The sequence below is a fragment of the Echeneis naucrates genome, chromosome 19 (genome assembly GCF_900963305.1).
Source record: "Echeneis naucrates chromosome 19, fEcheNa1.1, whole genome shotgun sequence".
In the NCBI taxonomy this organism is placed as follows: Eukaryota; Metazoa; Chordata; class Actinopteri; order Carangiformes; family Echeneidae; genus Echeneis; species Echeneis naucrates.
Window position 1 is genome coordinate 2,883,905 of NC_042529.1, and position 21,177 is coordinate 2,905,081.

General features: G+C 43.3%; 2 protein-coding genes across 6 annotated transcripts; both read right to left on the reverse strand.

The window, feature by feature from the left end:
• Window positions 1–82: 82 nt before the first annotated feature.
• Window positions 83–3,455, reverse strand: timm23a (translocase of inner mitochondrial membrane 23 homolog a (yeast)). The gene is made up of 7 exons (XM_029527726.1): window positions 3,057–3,455; window positions 2,889–2,947; window positions 2,690–2,783; window positions 1,790–1,874; window positions 1,495–1,553; window positions 1,269–1,379; window positions 83–918 (listed from the first exon to the last, which is right to left on the reverse strand). Exons 1-7 carry the CDS (start codon window positions 3,160–3,162, stop codon window positions 797–799), a joined length of 636 nt encoding a protein of 211 aa, XP_029383586.1. The 5' UTR covers window positions 3,163–3,455; the 3' UTR covers window positions 83–796.
• A 3,167-nt stretch (window positions 3,456–6,622) lies between these two features.
• Window positions 6,623–21,045, reverse strand: qki2 (QKI, KH domain containing, RNA binding 2). Of its 5 annotated transcripts, none has more exons than XM_029527308.1 (9): window positions 20,306–21,045; window positions 17,915–18,063; window positions 16,642–16,758; window positions 13,968–14,111; window positions 12,700–12,787; window positions 12,193–12,477; window positions 11,482–11,505; window positions 10,707–10,781; window positions 6,623–8,654 (listed from the first exon to the last, which is right to left on the reverse strand). In XM_029527308.1, exons 1-9 carry the CDS (start codon window positions 20,445–20,447, stop codon window positions 8,632–8,634), a joined length of 1,047 nt encoding a protein of 348 aa, XP_029383168.1. In that variant the 5' UTR covers window positions 20,448–21,045; the 3' UTR covers window positions 6,623–8,631. The 5 variants fall into 5 exon arrangements, with proteins under 5 accessions (XP_029383168.1, XP_029383167.1, XP_029383170.1 ...); XM_029527307.1 differs by having other exon boundaries at window positions 10,707–10,784; XM_029527310.1 differs by lacking the exon at window positions 11,482–11,505 and having other exon boundaries at window positions 20,306–20,980.
• Window positions 21,046–21,177: the final 132 nt, after the last annotated feature.

Here is a 21,177-nt window from a genome sequence, read left to right on the forward strand (position 1 = left end):
CATGATCTTTTACATCCAATCTACTTTGTGCAATAAAACTGGTAAAAAGCAAAAAAATGTAAAAATATATATATCTTTGAAGATTTCCATTTTTTATTAGTTTATAATACAGCGGGTATTTTAAAATGGAGACACGTCAACAGTACACATTCCAGTACGATGACTTCCTGCACAGCTGCAGATACGCCTCAATAAATTACAAGAATACAACCGCCCGTTAGACCTTGTTCTGTGTTTGCGTGTCTTGGTTGAAAATCTCTTTGCTCTTCTGCACCAGAAGAGTCTTTTAGTCCAAAATCAGAACACATCTAGAGCAGCTCTACCCACGTCATGAGTCGACTTACAAATCGATATCAGTTTACTGAACCCAAATATTCTGGATTCTTTGGTTTCAAAACTAAGCAGTGAAGACTAACAAGCCTCATATAAACGATGATAACACCTCTATGTAAACACAAGATGTTTTCATGACTGATCAGACCAGTGACAGGAACATGAGGCAGAATAAAGACTGACGAAGGGAAAGGCGTTAAAGGATGCTCTCCGGCAGAATTTAGTCTGCATTTTTACAGCTTCTTTTTCAGACGCATCTTTTAATACCCCAAATGCACCAAGGAAAAGTGAATTGGCTCGATGGGAATGAAGGGAAACCAACAAACTGGGGCCACCTCACACTTCCCTGGAGAGCACACTGCATTTGACCAGAGTCTAATTCCTCTTAGCGCTGTGGTTAAAAGCTGCGTCCTGGAGAGAGATATTTGGCCCGAACATTGAAGCAGAATGTGTGGGAGGAAGGTTAGTAGAGCCTGGAGGACGAGGAGGAGGAGCCAGTGAGGTGGTCCCAGTTGTTGTAGAGAGCATAGGCACCAGACAAGGCTAACCCGACCAGACCTCCACGGGCTACACCCTTTAATCCGCCTGTGAACACACAACAGTAACAGATGTGAAAGAAGTGAACGTGTAATAAACAGAAATACAAACCTCTGTCAGGACTGGCAGCACATTAACTCAATCAAGTAATTATTACTTTTTAATTCCATTCAAAGTTAGTCAGCTGAGCTGCTGGACTTTTAGGAGCTTTTCAATATTTCACTTATTGAAAAATTATGTTTTAATAGTCACTCTTTTGAATGAGAAGTTGTATGTGGTGATATTTCAGGCAAGATAATGAATTAATTATGAAATCCAGATGTGTCTGATTAAAACACACGTGCAAACAGGCTGAAGTTAAAAATGAACACAGATTTGATTCATATGAACAGATCTACCTCCTGATTTAAAGAGCATCCCGGTTAACGTCCCAGCAGCCACTGTGTTGATGTCATCTTCCGCTCCTCTGGCCTTCTCTATCGCCACGCCAAACACACTGTACAACAGCGCTACAATGGCAAAGACAAGTCAACAAATTATTACAAATGCAACAAAAGCTGCTTGATAAGTAATAAAGTATTTCAATTAGTGGATATGTTTTATGAGTATAATCTTCTGACTCACCAACAGAGCCCAAAGAGTTGGCCCACGATGCACCCTGTCTGGTCACCATGTTAATAATCCTGAAAAGAGAAAGCACTTAGTGGACAGGTCTGGTCTGGTCTAGTCTCTGGCGGTGGTGGGGGCGGGGGTGGTGGTCCGGTCTCTGGTCTAATCTGTCTATGCCACCGTGACTTTTGAATTGAAAATCAATTTTGAATCGTAGCGCGAAAAATGGGAATCAAAGCAAATCGAATCTAAAGATAGTAAAAGATTCCCACCCCTCGATAATACAACTGAACTTTGTCTCCAAACTTACTGTACATTACGAGGTTTGGACCAAGACATGTCTCTGGTCTCCTTCAGGCCCATCCTGAAACCGTTCACAGCTCCGAGAGCTGCTCCTGAAGCCCAGATAAAGAGAAAGAAAGGCTCAGTAAAAAAAAAAAAAAAACACTCTGCAGCTCCAGTTCAGATCATGATGGATGAGGTTGAGGTCTGGTGTCTCTGCAGTCTGGTCAAAACTGACAAAACTGTTTTTGTGGAAGGCCACTGTCATGTTTTTGTTTGCTTTAAATGCTGTTTATATTGAGTTTAAGTTAGTTCGCTTGGTGTCTCTATGGCCTTGTTTTCTTCTTGTTTGGACATGCAGGCTATTGTTTGTTATTCCAAAAATGTGGGAAAACCTTCTTAGGTGTAATTTATTTTCAGACAGAATGCAACCAAACCAAGACAAACAGGAAAAGGACTTTGTGGGAACTTAGTGCTACCACAAAGCTGGAAGAAAATCGTTGTCTAAAGTTTCGTTGTGTGCTGCCAAAAGTTAAGCAAAACAAAAGGACTTTGTTCATAACATAAAAAAAAACCCAAAGCCAAATGGTACACAGTAACAACACGAACCAACAGCTCTACCACTCATTTTCAGCAGATGTATTGATTATATTTAGTTCAATTTTGATATACTTGAATTTCACTTGTATATTTCAGTTTTCTGATACTTTCTACTTGTACTCTGAGCTTGTTCTCCACCATATTTTAGGTGTAAATGTTGCAGGGTTTTTTCTTTTTTAATAAAATTGTGAAATCGTTAACAGGGCGACTCGTTTTCTGTGATCTTTTCCTTTTTGTTCATAGACTAATTAAGTCTATGAACAATAATTAAGCAGACTAATTAATGGATAACAACGAAGCTGAGTGCAGTGATGAATGTGTTTCTTACCTGTCATACAGGAGCCTCCAATAGTGAAGAAAGCCAGCTCAAACCTCCCTCTTGTTTTATTTGCTCCTGTAGGTAGAATGAACTCATCTGTGTCCTAAAAAAAACAGCAATATAAATATATAAATATATAAATAAAAGTTAGAGCTTCAAAAACATACTAAAATGCTGATTTACTGCTTTAAAAAATATTTTATGTCACCTGAATCAGGTATCGAGGGTCGACATTGAGGTAAGGTGACAGAGGACTCATTCCTGTCACTGAAATGAGATTGTTACACACATAAACCATCAAAAACCTTGTTTTCATACAGATGAATAATAATAATAATAATAATAATAATACGGTGTAACACAACATGACTCTTACACGGGACACCGGCCAGCTCCGTGTTGGAGTATTCAGGTGCACCGCCGCCAAACAGGCCCCCCAGCCCGGCTTTGAGCCCCCCTGATCCCTGGGAGTTGTTGTCCATGTTTATGAAGAAAGATCTGGAGGTTTCAGCCGAAGAAAACTGGAGGAACAGAAACAGGAACACACCACCTGCCGTGCCGGCCTGGCTAGCTAACGCTAAAGTTAGCTAATATCGGAACGCTCACAGTTAGAGACGAACGGTCTGCTGGTTTCAGGATCCGACAACAGACTCTGTACTCACTCAGGTCCTGTATCTCCAGATTATTTTGTTTTTAAATCCACCCACAGTTTGTCTCAACAAATTAGATAAGTCGCCTTTTTCATCATCAAGTCTCTGACCTCCAGCAGCATGCTCTGCCGTAAAGCGACGACCGACGCTGTGCGGCGTCGTTACGTCATAAAAAGAAACAAAACAAAGAGGATAAAATACATAAATATGTCAAAGAAATCTAACAAATATCTTGATTTTTTTCGAAAAGTTGAATAGAATGTGAAAATATAAAAATAAATGGGGTTAGATAACGCGAGTGAGACTGTTGTTTTTACGACACACGAATTGACTTGGTATCTGTTCATTTCGCTTTAGGGCAAACCGGAAGCAGTAGACGGAGCTCCAACAGCTGATCTGGAAGCTGTTTCAGAAAAATACACAAAAAAGTACAAAACTGATTTAGTGATAAAGTAAATATACAAACTGGTCCCTCAAAAATAATGCTGGTCTTCTGAAGGCTAAAGGTCGAAGCTAAACTTTACAGCTGATTCTGCTTCTAAACTGGTGTCAACGGTTTCTATGGTGATCTTACATTGCTTAATGGCAGTTAATGAATGTAAGACATTTTTATATTATTAATATTTTGTATTTATGCTAATTAATTTAAGTATTCTCTGTGCATATTGTCTGTGGTTGCAATGAAATCTGATCACTCAGTTTCCAAACGCCGACTTCTGTTTTCTCACAGTCTGACAATGTGAAGTTTTTCGGTCCATCTGCAGATCTGTGCTTCATCTCCATCTTCTGCTGGTTATCTGCTGCAGTTTCAGGCTGGATGTACTCAAACGCTGCACAGGGAGGCAGCAGAGAGCTGGTGGTGAAGACAAGTCAAACTGCAGCAGGGTCTGACCTCTTAGAACTGGCGCTCCTCATTTTAATTAGGCCTGATTTAATTGCCTGATTTAGTCAAATCCGTTTCCCATGCAGTCAGGCTGGATGCTGGCGGAATTTACACTACACTGTTTGCATTAATCGAAGTGAGGAGGCAGAGCAAGGTTAAATAACTTCCATATGACACATACCAGGCCCTGAAATGTTCGATTTCCTCATCTCTCATTCCCACCGGGTGCTTACACGGGGATATGACAAGGCCACACACATGCACATGTTTGTGCACATTTATGCAGCTCAGCCATCTGCTGCCGGTCAAAGGGACAGAGGCACTGAAGGAATTTAGTGTGTTGAATTTCACGAATAACAGAGCATCTTATTTGGATTCTGCCATTGTATGTGTGTATTCAGATGAGGCCAAGTGGAGCGATGAAGTTTGCCATTGTCGCCCAGTGTGGGTGTTTTCAGACTCTCTGGCATGATCTGTGAGTTAGTGTTCTCTGTGTTACTGCCCAGTGTGCCCACTGTCTTTCCCACAATGCCCCATTCAGCCCTGGGCCTCTCTCTCTCTCTCTCTCTCTCTCTCTCTCTCTCTCTCTCTCTCGCTCCCTCCCCCTTTCCCCACTCTCTCTGACTGATCTGCCACCCATTTTGTTCCTCTGGCTAGTCATCATCACCATCCCCACCACCACCACCATCATCATCATCATCATCATTGTTGGGCCACGAACCAAATTTTCAGTTGTGGGATAAAATTGCTGTGATGTCATCTTCGTCATCTTTTTCAGCAACTCTTGTTTTCATCCTTTCCCTCTGCTCCCTCTCTCCCTCTCTCTCTTTCTTTCTGTCTCTCTGAGCTCCTAAACACAAAAGACAGAGAGGCCACGACAGGACCCCAGTGTATGCTGGTTGTCAAGGAGACAAGGAGACAGTGTTGGGTCTTTAAACTGCCTCAGAGGGGTGTGTGGAGTAAGGGGGAGTTGGCCTTATTTACATGGGAAGAGGACTAGAGCGAGAGAGAGAGGGGTTTGAAATACAACTTTTTTGAGCCGTTTCCTTGCAGCTTATAGGACTCCGCTGTTATTTGACTAAAATCATTCCGCTGCTCCTTGGTCATCAAATATTTACCAAGCAGAGGAAATCTGGAGTTTTTCATTATGTGCAGAATGCTGTGCATACATAGCAATGTAAATCAACCTGTCTTTTCCTCTGGTTTTCTCCCACACACACACACACACACACACACACGCACACGCACACAAACACACTTTGATTGTAAGTGCTGGGAGCTGTGGGCCCCAGTGCTGGCAATGGTGTGAGAGCTGACTGCAGAATACATTGCCAGATGCTTGAAGAGAGTTTCATTCCCAACTATGAGAACAAGAAAAAAAAAAAAAAACAGCTTGAAACTTGACTGAAAACAGGAAAAACAGAGGCAAGAGTACACACCCATCCAAACACACATGCACCACCACCCATCCCTATCCCCACATTCTCTCCCTCTTGTTTCCTCTCCCTTGCTATCTCCACTCGGTGCTTCCACTCTGCTCCTTCCTGTCCAAAGGATTGTCAGCAGCGCTCACATTATGTCCTTTCTCTCTCTGTGATCAGGGGGCTGGGGTTGTGGCCACAGAGCAGGCTCAACTCCAAGCCTGAAGTTCAATATCACCCCTCAACTTCACAATGAAAGCAGGAAGGGCAGAGAGAGGACGAATGAGCCACCCACTGCTGCATTCACCACGGAAAACCCCCGTGTGAGTTAGTGAAACTTTAAATATGTGGTTTAAAAGGAAGTTTTACTTTCAACTTAAAGGCTAAATCACCCGCAGATAATTTTCTTTTAAAGAAACCCTTTTCTGTATAAGCTGTTCAATAAAAAGTTTTTAGAAAAAGTTAAATCAAAACAAATCTGGAAACCAGGACACATGTTGGTTATTAGCTGTCGGTTTTCAGAGACTTCAGGGACAGACTCTGATCCTGTGTAATATTTACTCTGCAGATGTTTGAGGGCGAGCTTACACAATCAATTTCCCTTCAATTCCCCACCCATCTAGTTCACCAAACCTGACCGACCCCCGTTATACATGCGCATGCCTCAGAGGAACCATGGTGAGCTGGGTGTTTTCGTCTCTCTTATTACACACATCAGTGTCTGCAATGTCCACTTAAAAAGCAGAGGAAGATGGAGGAAAAAGAAGGGGGCAGATAAAAAAAACAAAACAAACATGTTGGGGCCTTCTCCCTGCATTTTGTCTCAAGTATCTGCTGTTTTCTTTTCGTTCCTCTGGTGTCTAAGGAGTGTTTGGTGATTAGTATGCAGAAAGGAAGCTGATTTGCATAATTAAATGCTACAGAGAAAAAGCAACAAATTTTGTTAGTTTTACAACTATGAGTTTAATAGTGTACAAAGAGTTATTCCTTCTTTTGCTTTAAAAGTTCATTGTTCAACACAGATCGTTTTCTTTTCCTTTTTTTTTTAGACATGTGTATTTTTAAAAGGAATCCAAAGCAAAGACAGAAACCATTAAAGTAGTTAATAATCACAGAAGTGGTAACAGTTAGTAACCTGCACTTGGCACTGAAGAGTAGATTAATGTTGTACTACACTGTTAATTGTCACACTTAAAAGTATACAAAAGGCACAGAAGGCAAGCAATGCTGATCTCAGAGGCGCAAGTTAATACAGAGAACATCAGATTCCAGTTTTTCAGGACATTGAAAATGACTATAATGGCACATGAAGGGTAGTTATCACCAAATTATTCTCCGTAATAAGGCATAATATTCTTATTTGAAAAGGTAATTTAATGTTATTTTCATGTACAAAATAAAATAGAAAAATACAATATAAACTTGTTACAGATGTTACGACTCCATGATCTTGTTTGTTTTTTGTTTTTTTTTTAAAGGTCAAGGCATCAGCTGGTTTGCGTGTTTAAAAGTGTACCATGCCCTTTGAAAAGGCGGATACACGTTCAAAAATATGCTGTATGAATGGACGACTTTAGTCTCCAACAAAACAACCCAACAGAAAAACACACAAAGAAAAAACAGAACAAACAATAACACCGTTCTCTCGTGGCATCCAAAAACCTCACATAAACATGTCAGACACTGTAGCTCCTGTACACTTCCAATTCAAATGAGCCACAGGTTTAATAGCAATAAAATCTGAATCAAGAAGAGTTGTGGATGTAAAAGCTGTAAAATGACGACACATGCAGGCGTAATTAATCTGCATGAGCCCAAATAACATAATTTCATGCAGGGCACAAAGTCGTGGTGTAGTGATCAAAGATTTAGGTGTAACATTGTTCCATCGAGCTCAATAAATAAAGGCACTGTTGTTCAAGCTCATACAATACTGTAGTGTGGAAAAAAAAGGCAAAGGCATCACTGTGTAAAAGTCCTCAAGAAGTGCAACCTTCCCTCTGGCATCAGTGTGTGTCTGTGCTGCAGAAGCTTGGCATTTATTCTCCACATGTCGACTGAGTAGCCCCACGCTTCACCTTTTAAGAAACACTCAGCGATATTTTTGGCATTTTGGGTTGCCATTTTTGATTTTTCCTTACTGAGCACCTGTCTCTTTATGGGGGGTAAAAAAAAAAAAAACGATTCAGTGTTGGCATTTTCCTCATCTGATCGACGGCGTTTTGTCGCCATCTTCAAAAATGGTTAACGCGGGAGAAAATAGTACACTTAAAAAATAATAATAAAGTGGCATTTAAACACATTATTGAAACCACACACTGGTGTTACATTGCAAAGGACGCATGTTAATATTATTTTAACACCAATTATAACGTGTTAAAGTGAAATTAATCTGTGTTGGGCCGTAAAAGAAGCAATCCCTTTAAAAAGTGTCTGGAGGGGTTCCCACGTTAAATGTGAGGTGCCTGTTGAGGAAATGTACAACATATCTCTTTCTGCTGACTGTTCATGGAGGGTTTCATTATTATCAGTTACCATGTTGATTAATAGTCACTATTATTGCGTTGCATGAACTGAATGGGAAGGGTAGCTCAGAGAAACAGTTTGGCACAGCTAGGGAATAAGAGCCCTTCACCATTTTGGGAGCCGTCCTCAGTGAAGTCTACAGGTCATGGATGGAGATTACTGATACAGGTTGGGACCACGACGGTCGGATGGTGATCAGAGAATTCACAAACTGGCTTTGGAGTTTTGTAAAGAAGGCACATTCGGTAAAGTTTGGGTTAGGACATGGTGATGGGCGGGGTCCTGAGGTTTATTCCCATGATCGCTGTCGTCTGGTTGGTTGGTTAGACAGAAGCAGCCGGGTTGTTCCCATTCTGCTGGTCTCTGGTTGGCTGAGCTGGGGGAGTGGGCGGGGCCGTGGGCCAATGAGCACGCCAGCGGGCAGAGATGGGTGGGTCATCAGTGGGCGGAAATGTCAGAAGGTCAAGGGGGTCATGGGTTAGTTGCCGTGGCAGCTAGAGTTAGACGGACAGAGACGGACAGACATGGAAAGGAAACAAAAAGGGCACATAGAAGGGGACATAAAAAGAAAAAAAGATAGAAGAGAGATTAGTGTCAGCTAGTGGCGTCAGGATGACAACAAGGCAGATCTACTGCAGTCTCACAGCACGAGGGGCATTACATAAGAGCTGCGCAGCACCTTCATGAGCCCGCCACGACCAGCCACAGCGGCTTACATCAACGGCCAGGTGTTGACATAAGGGACGGCCAGTTTTGCAACGCTCGCATGTGCTCATCAAAGTGCCTGCAGGGGTTAAGTTTTAGGAGTTACCCCTCCTGTTGCGTGACCGCTGCTATAGTGACACTACTCATGCTAGCTGGGCTACGTCTAGCACAGACAGACAGTGAAACCATGGACAAAGAGGGAGACAGCATGGTTTCATGTGGGTGAGACAGTGACCTTTATGTCCAAAGAAAAGTGTCTGGGCCTCAGAAATACTTTCGCTTACTGACCGGTAGAGGTTTTGTTTAGCAGCAGGCATCAGATCTCAACAATGATTAACTGATTATTATGGTTTGATATATTTGCTATGAAGTATTAGAAGAGCACTTAATGACTACAGTCAGCAAAGAGGCGCCATAAGAGACAGCGATGAGAGGTTAAGAGATGGTGATTTTAGAGGGACTTTAGAAACAATTTAACAATAGACAGACTAACTACAAGAATTTAGAGGCTTTGGTTTTCTTTAGAGATTTTTTTTTCAATAGTCATCTTTATTGCCTTTTAGTGTTTTTTTGTCCATCGTGTACATCAAGAGCACCACTGCTCACACACACACATATATTGTAGCTAGCTAGTCCATTTCTATTGCATAAAACAGTCACGAGGCCTGTGAATCGAGTAGGTCACCTCATCTTAAATACACAGAGTATAACACTGCCTTCATTGCCACCTTCGCGGTGACTAAAACAGTAGTAGCTACACACTTTGAATAAAGTTTGAAGTTTACATGGAGACACTTCATCTATAAAAAGCATACCATAAAAATAAAAATAAAAATTTACAAACTAAAAAAAAAGAAGAAGAAAAAAAAAAAAAAGAAACTGAAACAAAATTAACTACAAGTATATCCAAGCGATCTTGTTCCGTAAGCTTCATATAAGCACTTAAATCCTTAAAATCCCTATATACAAATTTATTTTGCAGCTAAATACATGGTAACAGCACCACTGTGGCTAGGAAACATATGAAAGATGTAAACAGCCCCAATGATAAAGTCCAGTGGGCGACTGATAAGACCACAAACAACAGTATTTCATACAAAAGAGCTTGTAACACAGACTTCAGTAGTTATCACACGCTGTGTTTTAGTAGTAACAACCAAAGATCATATTGAATTGGATGATCTTTAGAAAAAGAGAACCGCTGTTACTTTAAGTGTCACATAGTCATTGGGCACATCACAGGATTCAATTAATAATAATAATAATAATAGTAATAATAAAAATCATTTGTGGAACTCTACTGGAATGAAGTTGGGTATAAATAAATGTTCCCACACTATTTGTATGGTCAAAAGTAGTAAAGAGGAGATAAACAACAACAACAACAAAAAAAAAAAAGTTTCTGAGAGAGCGCGAGAGAGAGAAAGAGAGAGAGAGAGAGAGAGAGACTCCAAATCCAGAGTCACAAGGACCGAGTCACATGAATGGAGCGGCCCATTCTAATTGAGAAGGTCCTGGCCTGTAAGCCGTCCAACAGGCGAGCAAAGAATAACCGCTGCAGCTGTCACCTCTAACATGGTTCCTCCTAGTCTGCTCACTTATTTCACCTTAACTGCAACAAATACTGTTTCACAATTTAAACTAAAGCTGCTTCAGCCTGTGACCTTTTTCACCCGATATAGTTGCTTACTTTCTTTCTTTCTTTCTTTTTTTTTAAGGCATGCCATATTACAGATACATTTAAACTGAAATTGGTCCAATGGTATGCATGCACGCACACTCACACACACACACGCACACACATACACATACACATTAAAGTGGCTGGTGAGCTAACTAACCTCTGTCTGTGGTCACTACCCTTTGGTAAGGATGGATTCTCTTGTCGTGGCGTCGTACCTTAGTGGTCATGGCACCTGCTAACAGCCATTGACATCGCCAAAACAGAACACAGAAGGTTACTCATCAGAAAGACATCAAACAGTCCACCCATGGCACCAACATCAGTAAAACCAGGAATTCACAAAGTGTCTAGGCTGAAGGTGAAAAATAAGCAAAAAAAACATCTCACTTCTAAGAGACAGATTTTTTTTTTTGTTGTTTTGTGGTCTTCTGTTTTCTAAGGAAAATATTAATCCAAACCCACTAAACTCAGACTAAGTTTCACTATTAGATTCAACATCAGCTGTAAGTAAAGTCACTCTATAGCACTGCGATCAAAATAAGCTTTAACGTATGTATATTAAATCACGAACAGCAGCGCTAAAATAACTATGGGCTCACTAAAAATAGGGTTAAAAATTACAAGCGGAAGCTAAACTATTTTAAAAAAGTTAAATTGCTGTCACACCACAACGCTAGTCTGCTAATACAAAGAGGAAATGAACAGGAATGGACACTTGACTACAGAATGACTGTCGGGGGAATCTGTCATCCTAAAGTATGAGCAAACTCTGGATATTTGCTCTGTGGGACAAGTATGTCTGTGTCGGTGGGGCTGGAGGGGTTAGGGAGGGAGGCAGGGGAGGATGGGGGAGGGGGGTGTCTCTGCAAGCCAGTCCGAGTGTGTGCTAGGAAGGGTTGCTATCGCTTAGCCTTTGGTTGGGAAAGCCATACCTGCAAAGACACAGGGAGAAGAGACTGTTAGCCCAGAAGTTAGTCTCAGCACTCGTCAGTGTACATCACGGATGTATTACAAGAGCTGGATACGGCAGCCAATTTGTTCCAGTGGCAAACTGAACGATAATGGCCTAAAGATCTGTTATCAGTCCTGGCCTAGCTGTTCCGGGTTTGGAGCTTTGTTGAGTAAAGGTTGTTTATCTTTATAAAGATGTGACTTAGAGCTCCTTGGTGATAGTGCCAGGAGCAGTTTGACTGAAAGATCCCAAATGATCGTCACCTTTTATCACGAAACTTCACGAGCAAACTCCGTAAGCTGAGAGAGACAGAGGAATTCAGTTGAAGCTGAACAATGAAAAAAGCTTTGTGTATAAGTGTGTTATCACAACGTTCCCCTCCTCCCCAACGTTGGATGTCGACATGTAATGCCCACAGGGAAACTGAGTAAAGCACTGCCTCAGCAAACATCTGTCCTCTGGAGTTCAGCTCTCTTTCTAATATTTGGCCAGCTGGGTTCCGGTATACGTGGGCTTTCGCTGGCTGAAATTTAAACCCCAACAATTCAATGTTTGTAAAACATCATCAGAGCTTAGAAAAGCTTGTTAGTGTATGCACTTGGTGAGCAACTCTCATTGGAGCCCAGTATCCAGTTCTCACAATACATCCATTGACCATGAATGGAAGTGATGAACTCCTCAATGAACATACCTAATACTCCAGTCGAGTCAATGGGGTATTCCAATATGGAGGGCGTGAGTGTGTAAGGATACTCGTAGGGCGTGTAGATGATTCCAGATTCGGGCCCTTGCTGCACCAGCGCCGGGTGCGGATTGGCTCCCGGCACGAGGGTGGAGCTCTGGATCTGACGAATGAGAGGCATGATGGTCGGCGTGGTGACGGGGGCGGGGTTGCGCAGGGTGGGAGGCAGGACGGGCGTCGGGCCTGTGATGATCCGAGGCGCCTGAGGGGTAGCTAGCGGGAAGGTGGCGGTGGCTGCGCGGCAAAATCGTGCAAATATGCGCACACACACACACACAGACCCACAAACAGGCGAGCACACGCACAATAGGCAGGGGAGAAGAGCAGAGGACAAACAGACTATTTAACAGGAGAGACAGAGGCATTGTTCACATGTACAGTGGACTCCTGGAACAAGACCCCTCCTTTGTCACCCACCCACCCTCCTCCACATGTTAACTGTGATGTCATCCTTACGCGTCTTGACATTGGCGTCTCTGTAGGTCCCATTGAGAATGGCCAGCTCCATCAGCTGCATTTTCTTCAGGTTGTCCTCCCCCTCGGCCTACACCAACACACCACGCACAGCACAGCACTGTCATTCACAACATTTCACAGCCCAATGAATCAACTTTTGTCAGAGTCCGCTCCAAAAGTCAGAAAGCGTGCGAATATGTTGTAGCTCAATCTGAGTCCATCTAAATGTTTTCAAAAGGGAAAGAAGATTTTTTGTTTTTTTTTTTAAACACTGTCTCCAGTGCAGGCGGCTGGACCTCGAACACCACTCAGGACGTATTTAGTATCAAACCCGCCAGCGTCTTAGCTTCAGTTACAGCTTGGTGAGAAGCTGGACTGATTTACAGTTGGAGAGCAAGGGCAGCGGGGTTAAAACAACACATATCATTAACTTTAGCTGCCACACTCACAGATTAACAGGTGTTTGAGCTCCTGATTGCTTATAGACATTTCTCACATCCGATACTTCGCTCTGGTTAGAGCAGGAAGTGATGGCTGATTGCTGCAATAGAAATCCCCCGCTGGTCTTTTCAGGCTGTTTCTATTGTTGTAAATAATGCAGCGAAGGAAAAAGGGAAAGAGCCTTGTGATTTCAGGGGGTTAATGAAAGAGGGGATAATTTCGAAAGAAGCAAGCCCCTGTGTCTGCATGCCCACGCAGTGTCCCTTTACATTTCTTATTCGTCATTTTTGTTTTTATGTATGTCTGTGAAGGGAGGGGCAGGGGGGAGGTAGGTGGGCCGGAGAATGTGAGAAATGTTGAGGAGTGCAATCAAAATGTCCTTTTGTGTGGAGAACGGGACAAAAAAAAAAAAAAAAAAAAAGCCCAGATAGAAAAAGGAAAATACTGTAGCCAGTAGTTGGGAATGAAGTGAGTTGTGAACAAGTGAAAAGAGTGATGGAGTGGGGAGGACGAGTGAACAGACTCTCCATTCATTCCCCCAGCCTTTCAAACAACCCGGGGTTACCATGGAAACCCCTTTATGTGTGTACCCTAATTACCCTAACTCCTTACACATAGTCTCTCACACAGGGACACACACACACACAAAAACACAAGAAAGACACAAACACACTCACACTTTTTGGACTGACAATCCCCTTCCCCCTTCCATGCATACCAACACAGTGAACCCTCATCCAGTCACACACAGTTTTTCCATCAATCCAGGCCGTAATATCTGACACTTGTGCGAGTGTTTGTGTGTGCGTTGTCGGACCGATACTCACAGCAGGCACCAGAAGTTTCTTGACCTCGTTGATGGCCCTCTGGAGTTTGATCTTGGCTCGGTTGTGTGTGTCCTCCACTGTGATCAGGACGTGGAGGTCCTCGCTCAGGTGCTCCCAGTTGGGCTTCCCTCGGTTCATCTCCTCCTGGAACATGCAAACGTTAGAAAAAACAAAAAAAAAAAAGAAACTTGGAGTGAGTGCACCACACAAGCTCGGTTCAGAGCTGCAGAGACAAAACAGGATTTCACTCTTCTTCTTCTGTTTTTGGCTCAGTTTGTGGATCGGCCTCCGACTGTGCGCACACACACACACACACAAGGCTCAAGGTTGTGAAATGCAGCTTTGGAAGCGCCAGGAAACTCATGAAATAACCATTTTGCCCTAAAGTGCTGACACAAGTCTGTTGTTTCATTTTCTTGAAGCTTCCGCAGATTATTTTTGAAACACATTTCTGAGTCATCTATTTACAGTCAATGCTCTTTATCTCATCTATTCTTTGTCTCATATAATGTCCAATCAGTGACAGCATTGGTGCCAAAATGCAATCATTTGGGAAAAATGTAAAATACAGACACTGTTGCTGTTTTTAGTTAGTCTCCGATCGGGTAGCGTTGTCTGTTTCAGATAACTTTGTGTTGACGCACCAAACCGAAGCTGGATTAGCTGCTTTTCTCTGTTGTTTTACTCAGACAAGTAAAAAGGAAGATCTAAAGAAAGTCCATTGGCTCAGAGAACCTGAGAGCGGGAGTTGTTTTTATTTTTAGCTCCATTAACTTTGGGAAATGGCAATATCAGTCCAGCACTTTGGTCTAGACTGAAATATCAAATTTTTCAATGGATTGTTATGAAATGTTCTTCAGACATTTGTGGTTGCCAAAGGATGAGTCCTCTCAACTGCAGCACCTCTCCCTCTTGCTGTAAGTCAAAAGGGAAGTTTGACAGCCAATGTTGGATAAACAAAGCTGGAGGAAGTTAAGGTTAAGGCAATTGGTGGTTGGTCAGCAGAAAGTGACGGGCTGACTTTGAACTTGATTTTACATTGATCACACAGTAACGTTTGATTTCTCACATGAAGACGTGAACTTCCTGCTCTATGACTGCTGTCTTTTCTCTCCGCATTCAAGTCCGTTTCCAACATGGACGGACAGCCCGCTTTGCGAACGAACTCATGACCTGACCCTTATCTGTCTTCCTCGCTGTTACCTCTTACTTCCAGCTTTTATGCTAAGCTAAGCTAAACTAACCCTCAGCTGGCTGCAGCTCCACATTTAAGAGGAAGAAAGCGACAAAGTTGGCTTTGCAAAACTTCTCCTTCACATACAGCCTCACAGAGCCTCCAAAGAAGCCTCCACTAGCAGATGTTAATGAAATAACTAACAAGTTGCAGCTCTGTAAAAAGTGAAATTATGAATCCTTCTGCCTGGTGGGAGATTGTGCTCTCTGTGGATGTTTGGTCAAGTGAGACATATCATTTTGAAGAACACTAAAAGTCAACATCTTTCCCCTCCTCTCCCCCTGTTGCCTCCCACGGTGTCTCTGTTTTCCTTCCTTTCCGACTCTGTGTGTGTCTGTTTAAGTGTGTGTCTCTTGCTCTCTGAGGGGCGTGCGGGGTAGGGAATGTTCTGGAGAGAGAGAGAGAGAGAACAAGATAGATAGATAGAAAGAGAGGGAGAGGGGGGCGGGTGTGGTGGTGGAGGAATGCTGGACTTGCTCCACCTGCCGTTTGGAAAGCTTGAGCCGAGTCCGTCCAACAGCAGACACCAGGGGAGAGGAAGGGAGGACAGATGGACTGAACACCAGGACAGGAGAGAAAAACTGAGCACCAGAAACTGAGTGTTGGAGAATTAGATAGGCAGATAGATAGATGTGATCTCTGATCACCCAAATATTAATAAACCTCAGCCTCCTGCTGTTTTTTTTCTTCTTGCATCTGTTTTTATTTTTATTTCCAACCCTTAATCCTTTTTCTTGGACCTGGGGGCCACAACATGTTTTCTACATTTCATATTACAGCTGAACATTTTTCCAAAGCAAATCAAAGTTGTATTACAAGCTTTACCTCAAACGCTTCTTGACATCGTGTTCTTGTTTATTTCTCTGTTCAGTCTTGTTACCGCTGAGTGGTAACATGTCTCAAAATGTGCTCAATTCAAAGCACAAACAAACGTTGGTGATGGTTCGATGATGGACCAGGTGGACCGACAAATGGAAGCCTGGATGATTAAAGGGGTCTGAAATTTCATGAAAGTGTCGATTTGCTTTTTTGAGAGTCGGTCTCTAAAATAGAAACCACTCACATGTCTGTACAGTAAATAGGAAGCTAGTTAGGTTGGCTTGACATGTAGACAGGATAAAGGGGGAAGGAGCTAACCTACCTGTGGCATCCAAAGCTCAGTAAACATCCCTTTTGTTTAACTCATGAAAAATCATGGTATTATAAGTGGATTACGTGCCAGACTGTTTCCTGGGAAGTTGTCACAAACAATAATTAACTAATAGACTAATTCAACAAACATGTTGCTACATTTTTGGACTTTAGGGTGCCAGCAGGTGGAAAACCAGTATTCATACTGAACTGAGCTCGTCAACAAGTTCGTCGAAGACTTCGGAAACTGTCACATTACTCCTAAACCAGGTTGTGAAAAGATAGGAGCGTGTGTCTTGTTGTGCGTACCTTCTTCTTGTCTCTCATGGAGCCCTTTCCTCGGACCATGATCTTGCAGCCGGTTTCTGCCTCCAGTTGTTTGGCTGTGAGCCCACGTGGGCCGAGGATCCTCCCTACGAAGTTGAACTACGCGAACGAGCAAAGCACACAGATTAAGAGTAATCAAGGGAGATGAGACACATTATACATCACACAACTTTCTTTCTTTCTTTTTTTTTTTTTTTTTTGTACTGCGTGTATTTGTTCAGATGCTCGGGGGTGAGTGTGCGGCTTTGAGGTTTGTGCATCTGTAATGTGTCTGTGTTACTAAGAGAGACAAAAATAGCTCATTATATGGGTGCTGGCTGGTGCTGGTGGCATGACAGGACAGCACCGTTCTCTTAACCTTATCTGTCACTCGGACTGAGTGATTAACTAGACAGCTGCCCCTGAGAGTCTGTGTGTGTGTGTGTGTGTGTGTGTGTGTGTTTCTTAAACCACTGTCCCTCTGGTTTGTCTTACGCTAACATTTGTCCGATTTCCTTCACACTCGGTTTAACCGAATGTTCACTTCAAAGTGTTTCGACATACTCCAGGATGACCCTTGTCTTCATACCAAACACTCACAGATAGAGGAACTGCTCTCTAAATTTAACCCTGATCTCAACTGTTTTCTAGTGCGTTCCTCTGTCTGCGCTGTGTGTGTGTGTCCTGTTAGTCTTCTGTCATGTGAGTGAGGACAGCCTGTCATTGTACTCTGTGATTGGCGAGCTGATACATGGAGAAAATCATGTGAGCTGTTCAATTTGGATCAACGCAACTCATATTGAAGTGCTTAACCGTCCTTGGCGTGAGCAGCGATGTGCTGGTGCTGGTGAAGTCTCCTCATTACAGCGAACCTGACTTAATGTTGGGGGGGGCGCAGGGGGAAACCTTAATCCACCTTTTTAAGCTGTTATAAATATTTATAGTGTCAACTTGAGGCTGACAAGGAGGGAATTTAAATTAAATTTCTTTAAGTAAACAAAACTGATTTTAATCAGAATTTTAAATTCATGGGAAAGATCAATTTTTATCGCACTGTAAAGAGTGTCCAAGAGCCATTATTGATCAGTCTGAAGTCTCGATTACATCACTGGTTGTGAGCGCAGATGTTTTCAGAGCTGAATGAAGTCACAGATAAAAGGTAAAGTAAAATGTGCCTGTGGTTAAAGAAAACAGCTGCGAGTAGACGGAGGGACGACAGCAAAAAGTAAACGGGGACTCCTCTGAAAGGTCGGAGGTCACAGATTCGTACACTCACGTCAGGGTACTCTTTGACAGGCACGTAGAGCTTCTCCTGCAACTGGGCCACGGGGCCGATGGCCTCGGGAAGCTCCTCCATGTCCCGCCCGTTGAACATGCCGCCGTTCAGTGTGTCGTTGTACATGTCTTTGCGAACCCTGCCGATTTCTTGGGGACACAAAAGAAGAGAAACAGGGACAATCAGTGAAAGCTGGCAAGGCGGTGGTGGGGGCGAAACAAGTTTCCACATTTCTTTACGCCGTGTTTTTAGTACGGTGACTCACTGTCACCAGAATTACAGGAGGCTCTGAATGTGACAGCAGACAGACAGACAGACACAAGCATTCGGCACCACAATGTCAAATCTAACCGCTCAATGTTTTGCAATCAGGCCTCCTTTATTTCTGACAATTTCAATCTTTCCATTTCCTCGCCCAACCACGTTTGACACAGATAAACACAGTAACACAAGCTGTTCGACTTTCGCTTTGTAAATAATAAGGCCAGAGAAAATCCTGTGTGTTTGTTGATGTCACAGTGACATGCTCTACCTACTGGAGGGCAAACAAAACAATATTTATTGTTGATAAATCTGTGAAACATTCTTCTAAAGCCATCAAATGAATCTATAAAAGATTTTCAGGGACTCAAACATCGTCTTTTGTGCCACTAGCAGTCCAAACCAACCTCATATGTTCAGTTAACAATGATTTGGAAAGTTGTAACAACTGCAAAACAAAATAGTTGCCAGTTGATTTTCTTGATCTGGTAAAACAAAACTCTAGCAAACCCTCAAAGCGTCAGTAATCTGTCCTTATCAGGAGCAGAGACTGCAATTTGCTATCTAAGGTGATATTTAAAAACAACAAAAAACAAACTTAATCAACTGATTTTAGCTCTGAGATCGATTTCCCAAAATGTCAAATTTCAAGGTTCGGCCCAGAAGCAGCATCCTACATGACACTATGTCTGCCCGTCTGTTTGTTTAGGGTTGTCTCAATGACCAATGCCTGCCTCTGATGCCTTTGTAATGACACACTAGCACAATAATAACTGACTACTGCACCACACACACACACACAGACCCCAGGGTTGAACTCACACTTACACACACACGCACACACACATGACAGAATAACTCCCTTGAGGGGAGTAAATATCATCTGACCTAAGCAGGCTGACAGCCACGTCTCCCTGCTCTGAGAGTGATAGGTCTGACCATAATAACTACAGTAGGACACTATAATTACAGCCACAGCCACAGTGACAACGGCGATCCTCTAATAACCTATTCTGACCCGTTACAGACCAAAAGTGACTATTAAAAAAAACAAACACACACAAATGCAACAGAAATCTGCACAGACAAGCAGGTCGACTTTGAGTTAAATCAGAGAGCAACTCTCTGGAAGAGAACGAGCAGCGAAAGAAGAACAAGAGCTTTGAAGAAGAGAATGATAAACTTGGGGGTGCACTGTGACAGGCCTTATCTTAACACTTCAACCTCTTGTAGGTTTATAAATAGACCAAAAGAAGCGTTTCTTATTGCCCTGCACAAAGTTTTTTGGTACGGGGCGCTTATGCCTGAGTGGCTTGTCCACATAACTCAGGCAGAAGATACAGCCAGGCTGAAAATGGGCACAGCACAAAGCCTTTCACTCCGAGCCGTGGGTGTCACATTATCAGTGTCTGAGGGACGAACGTGCACACGGCCAGGGGACGTTACGCTGACCCATTTGTCTGAGGCCTGCCTGGTATGAACGCAACCTTACTGCGTCATAAGACGCGTGAGAGAGCACAAACTCAGGACTTTGGTGATCCTGATGTGCAGCAGCAACAAGAGGCCCCAGAAAGTGGCATGTGAACAAATGATCTGTGTGGTTTTTATTTTTCAAAAGGAAGGTGATGCAAAGTGATTCCACTTTGCAGAGCTGGGATTCCTGTTCGAAACAGCCCTCTAAGTGCAAATTCAGGGCTGCTTGGATGAGAAAAAAAAAAAAAAAGAAAGAAAAAAGAAGTGCACTGAGCGTCTCTTTTGGACTTTGGAGGCTGCGAGTCGCCTCAGATCAAATATTTTACCCTGTTACATGCTGCCGTTCCTGCTCAGGGATGGGCTGCAGCATTCACATAAGCCTGCGCATTAGGTCACTGGGAAAGACTAACAACTGTCTGTTTGTTCCCATCAGCGAATGACTGTGTGTGTGTGTGTGTGTGTGTGTGTGTGTGACAGAGGCTGTGCTCATCTGCTGCTTGAAACAAATTAAAACTGTGACTCCAGGCCTTTTACAAACCCCGTCCACCTGAAGTGTGATCACGACAGTTCAGAGAGCTGATTAAAAATCATTTTAATCTCAGCCAAGAAAAGGTGGAATGGTGGTGATGAAGATGAGGAGGAGGAGGAGGAGGTTACCTTCATCCAGCAGCCGCTCCAGGTGCGTAAAGATGCCGCTGAAGTTGGGCAGAGAGCTCATCACCTTCCTGTCGTTCATCAGCTGCATCAGGTAGTCCGGGTTGGACTTGGGTCGCTCCTTCACCTCTGTCTCCCCCACCATGGCTTTTTATTTCAAAAACTGTGACCAAGTCTTAAAAAAAAAACAAAAAAAAAAAACAAAAACAAAAACAAAAACAACTTATAGGGAAGAGGAGGAGGAGAGGAGGAGGAGGAGGAGGATGATGAGGGGAGAGGGAGGGAGGGGGTAATTTAAAAATAACAGTGATAATACTACGGAGAGGAAAAAGGAAAAATAAAGGAGGAGAGGAGGAACCGTGAGGAGCCCCCGGGGTTTCCGCCTCTGGTTGGCGGAGAGAGCTCAAACCTCAGCCCCGGATGAGCCGACCGTCCCTCCGGTTCGGGTCTCTCTCTGTCTGCTGGAGTTTGTAAAAAAAAAACAACAACAAAAAAAAAAAAAAAAGTTCCTTATCGGTGGGAGTTCGTCTCAGTTTGGACACTTTCAGCGGATCCACGCACTTGTCCTGCGGCCCTGCGGTGTCCTGCGGCCCGGCTGCTCCGCCCGTGTCCGCCCGGTGTGTCGGTATTTCTGCGGATCATATGATTACAGTACGGCGGCTGCACGAGTGGGCTGCCGGGAGCGCGCCGCGCGTAGCCGCTGTCAGAGGGGAGGAGGCTCGTGCCCGCCCCCCTGCTCTTGCCCCCGCCTTGTCCATCTCCATCTTGCCCACACTTGGACAGCATAAAGCTGAAGGTATGTCCACCTGTCCTCCAGCAGACAGTGTGTGTCCGTGTGTGTCCGTGTGTGTCCGTGTGTGTTGCACTAAATGATT

Bases quoted from the DNA above. Each gene is read 5' to 3' on its own strand.
- qki2 (XM_029527307.1), bottom strand. From the start codon at position 20,447: ATGGTGGGGGAGACAGAGGTGAAGGAGCGACCCAAGTCCAACCCGGAC. The intron at 18,064-20,305 runs GTAACCTCCTCC...TGTGTCCCCAAG, and splicing joins GGAGCGGCTGCTGGATGAAG to AAATCGGCAGGGTTCGCAAA. The intron at 8,655-10,706 runs GTTAGTTAGCTC...GTCTAACTCTAG, and splicing joins GGTAGTGACCACAGACAGAG to CTGCCACGGCAACTAACCCA.
- timm23a (XM_029527726.1), bottom strand. From the start codon at position 3,162: ATGGACAACAACTCCCAGGGATCAGGGGGGCTCAAAGCCGGGCTGGGG. The intron at 2,784-2,888 runs GTGACATAAAAT...TGTTTTTTTTAG, and splicing joins ACCCTCGATACCTGATTCAG to GACACAGATGAGTTCATTCT. The intron at 1,875-2,689 runs GTAAGAAACACA...TCTGGGCTTCAG, and splicing joins TGGAGGCTCCTGTATGACAG to GAGCAGCTCTCGGAGCTGTG.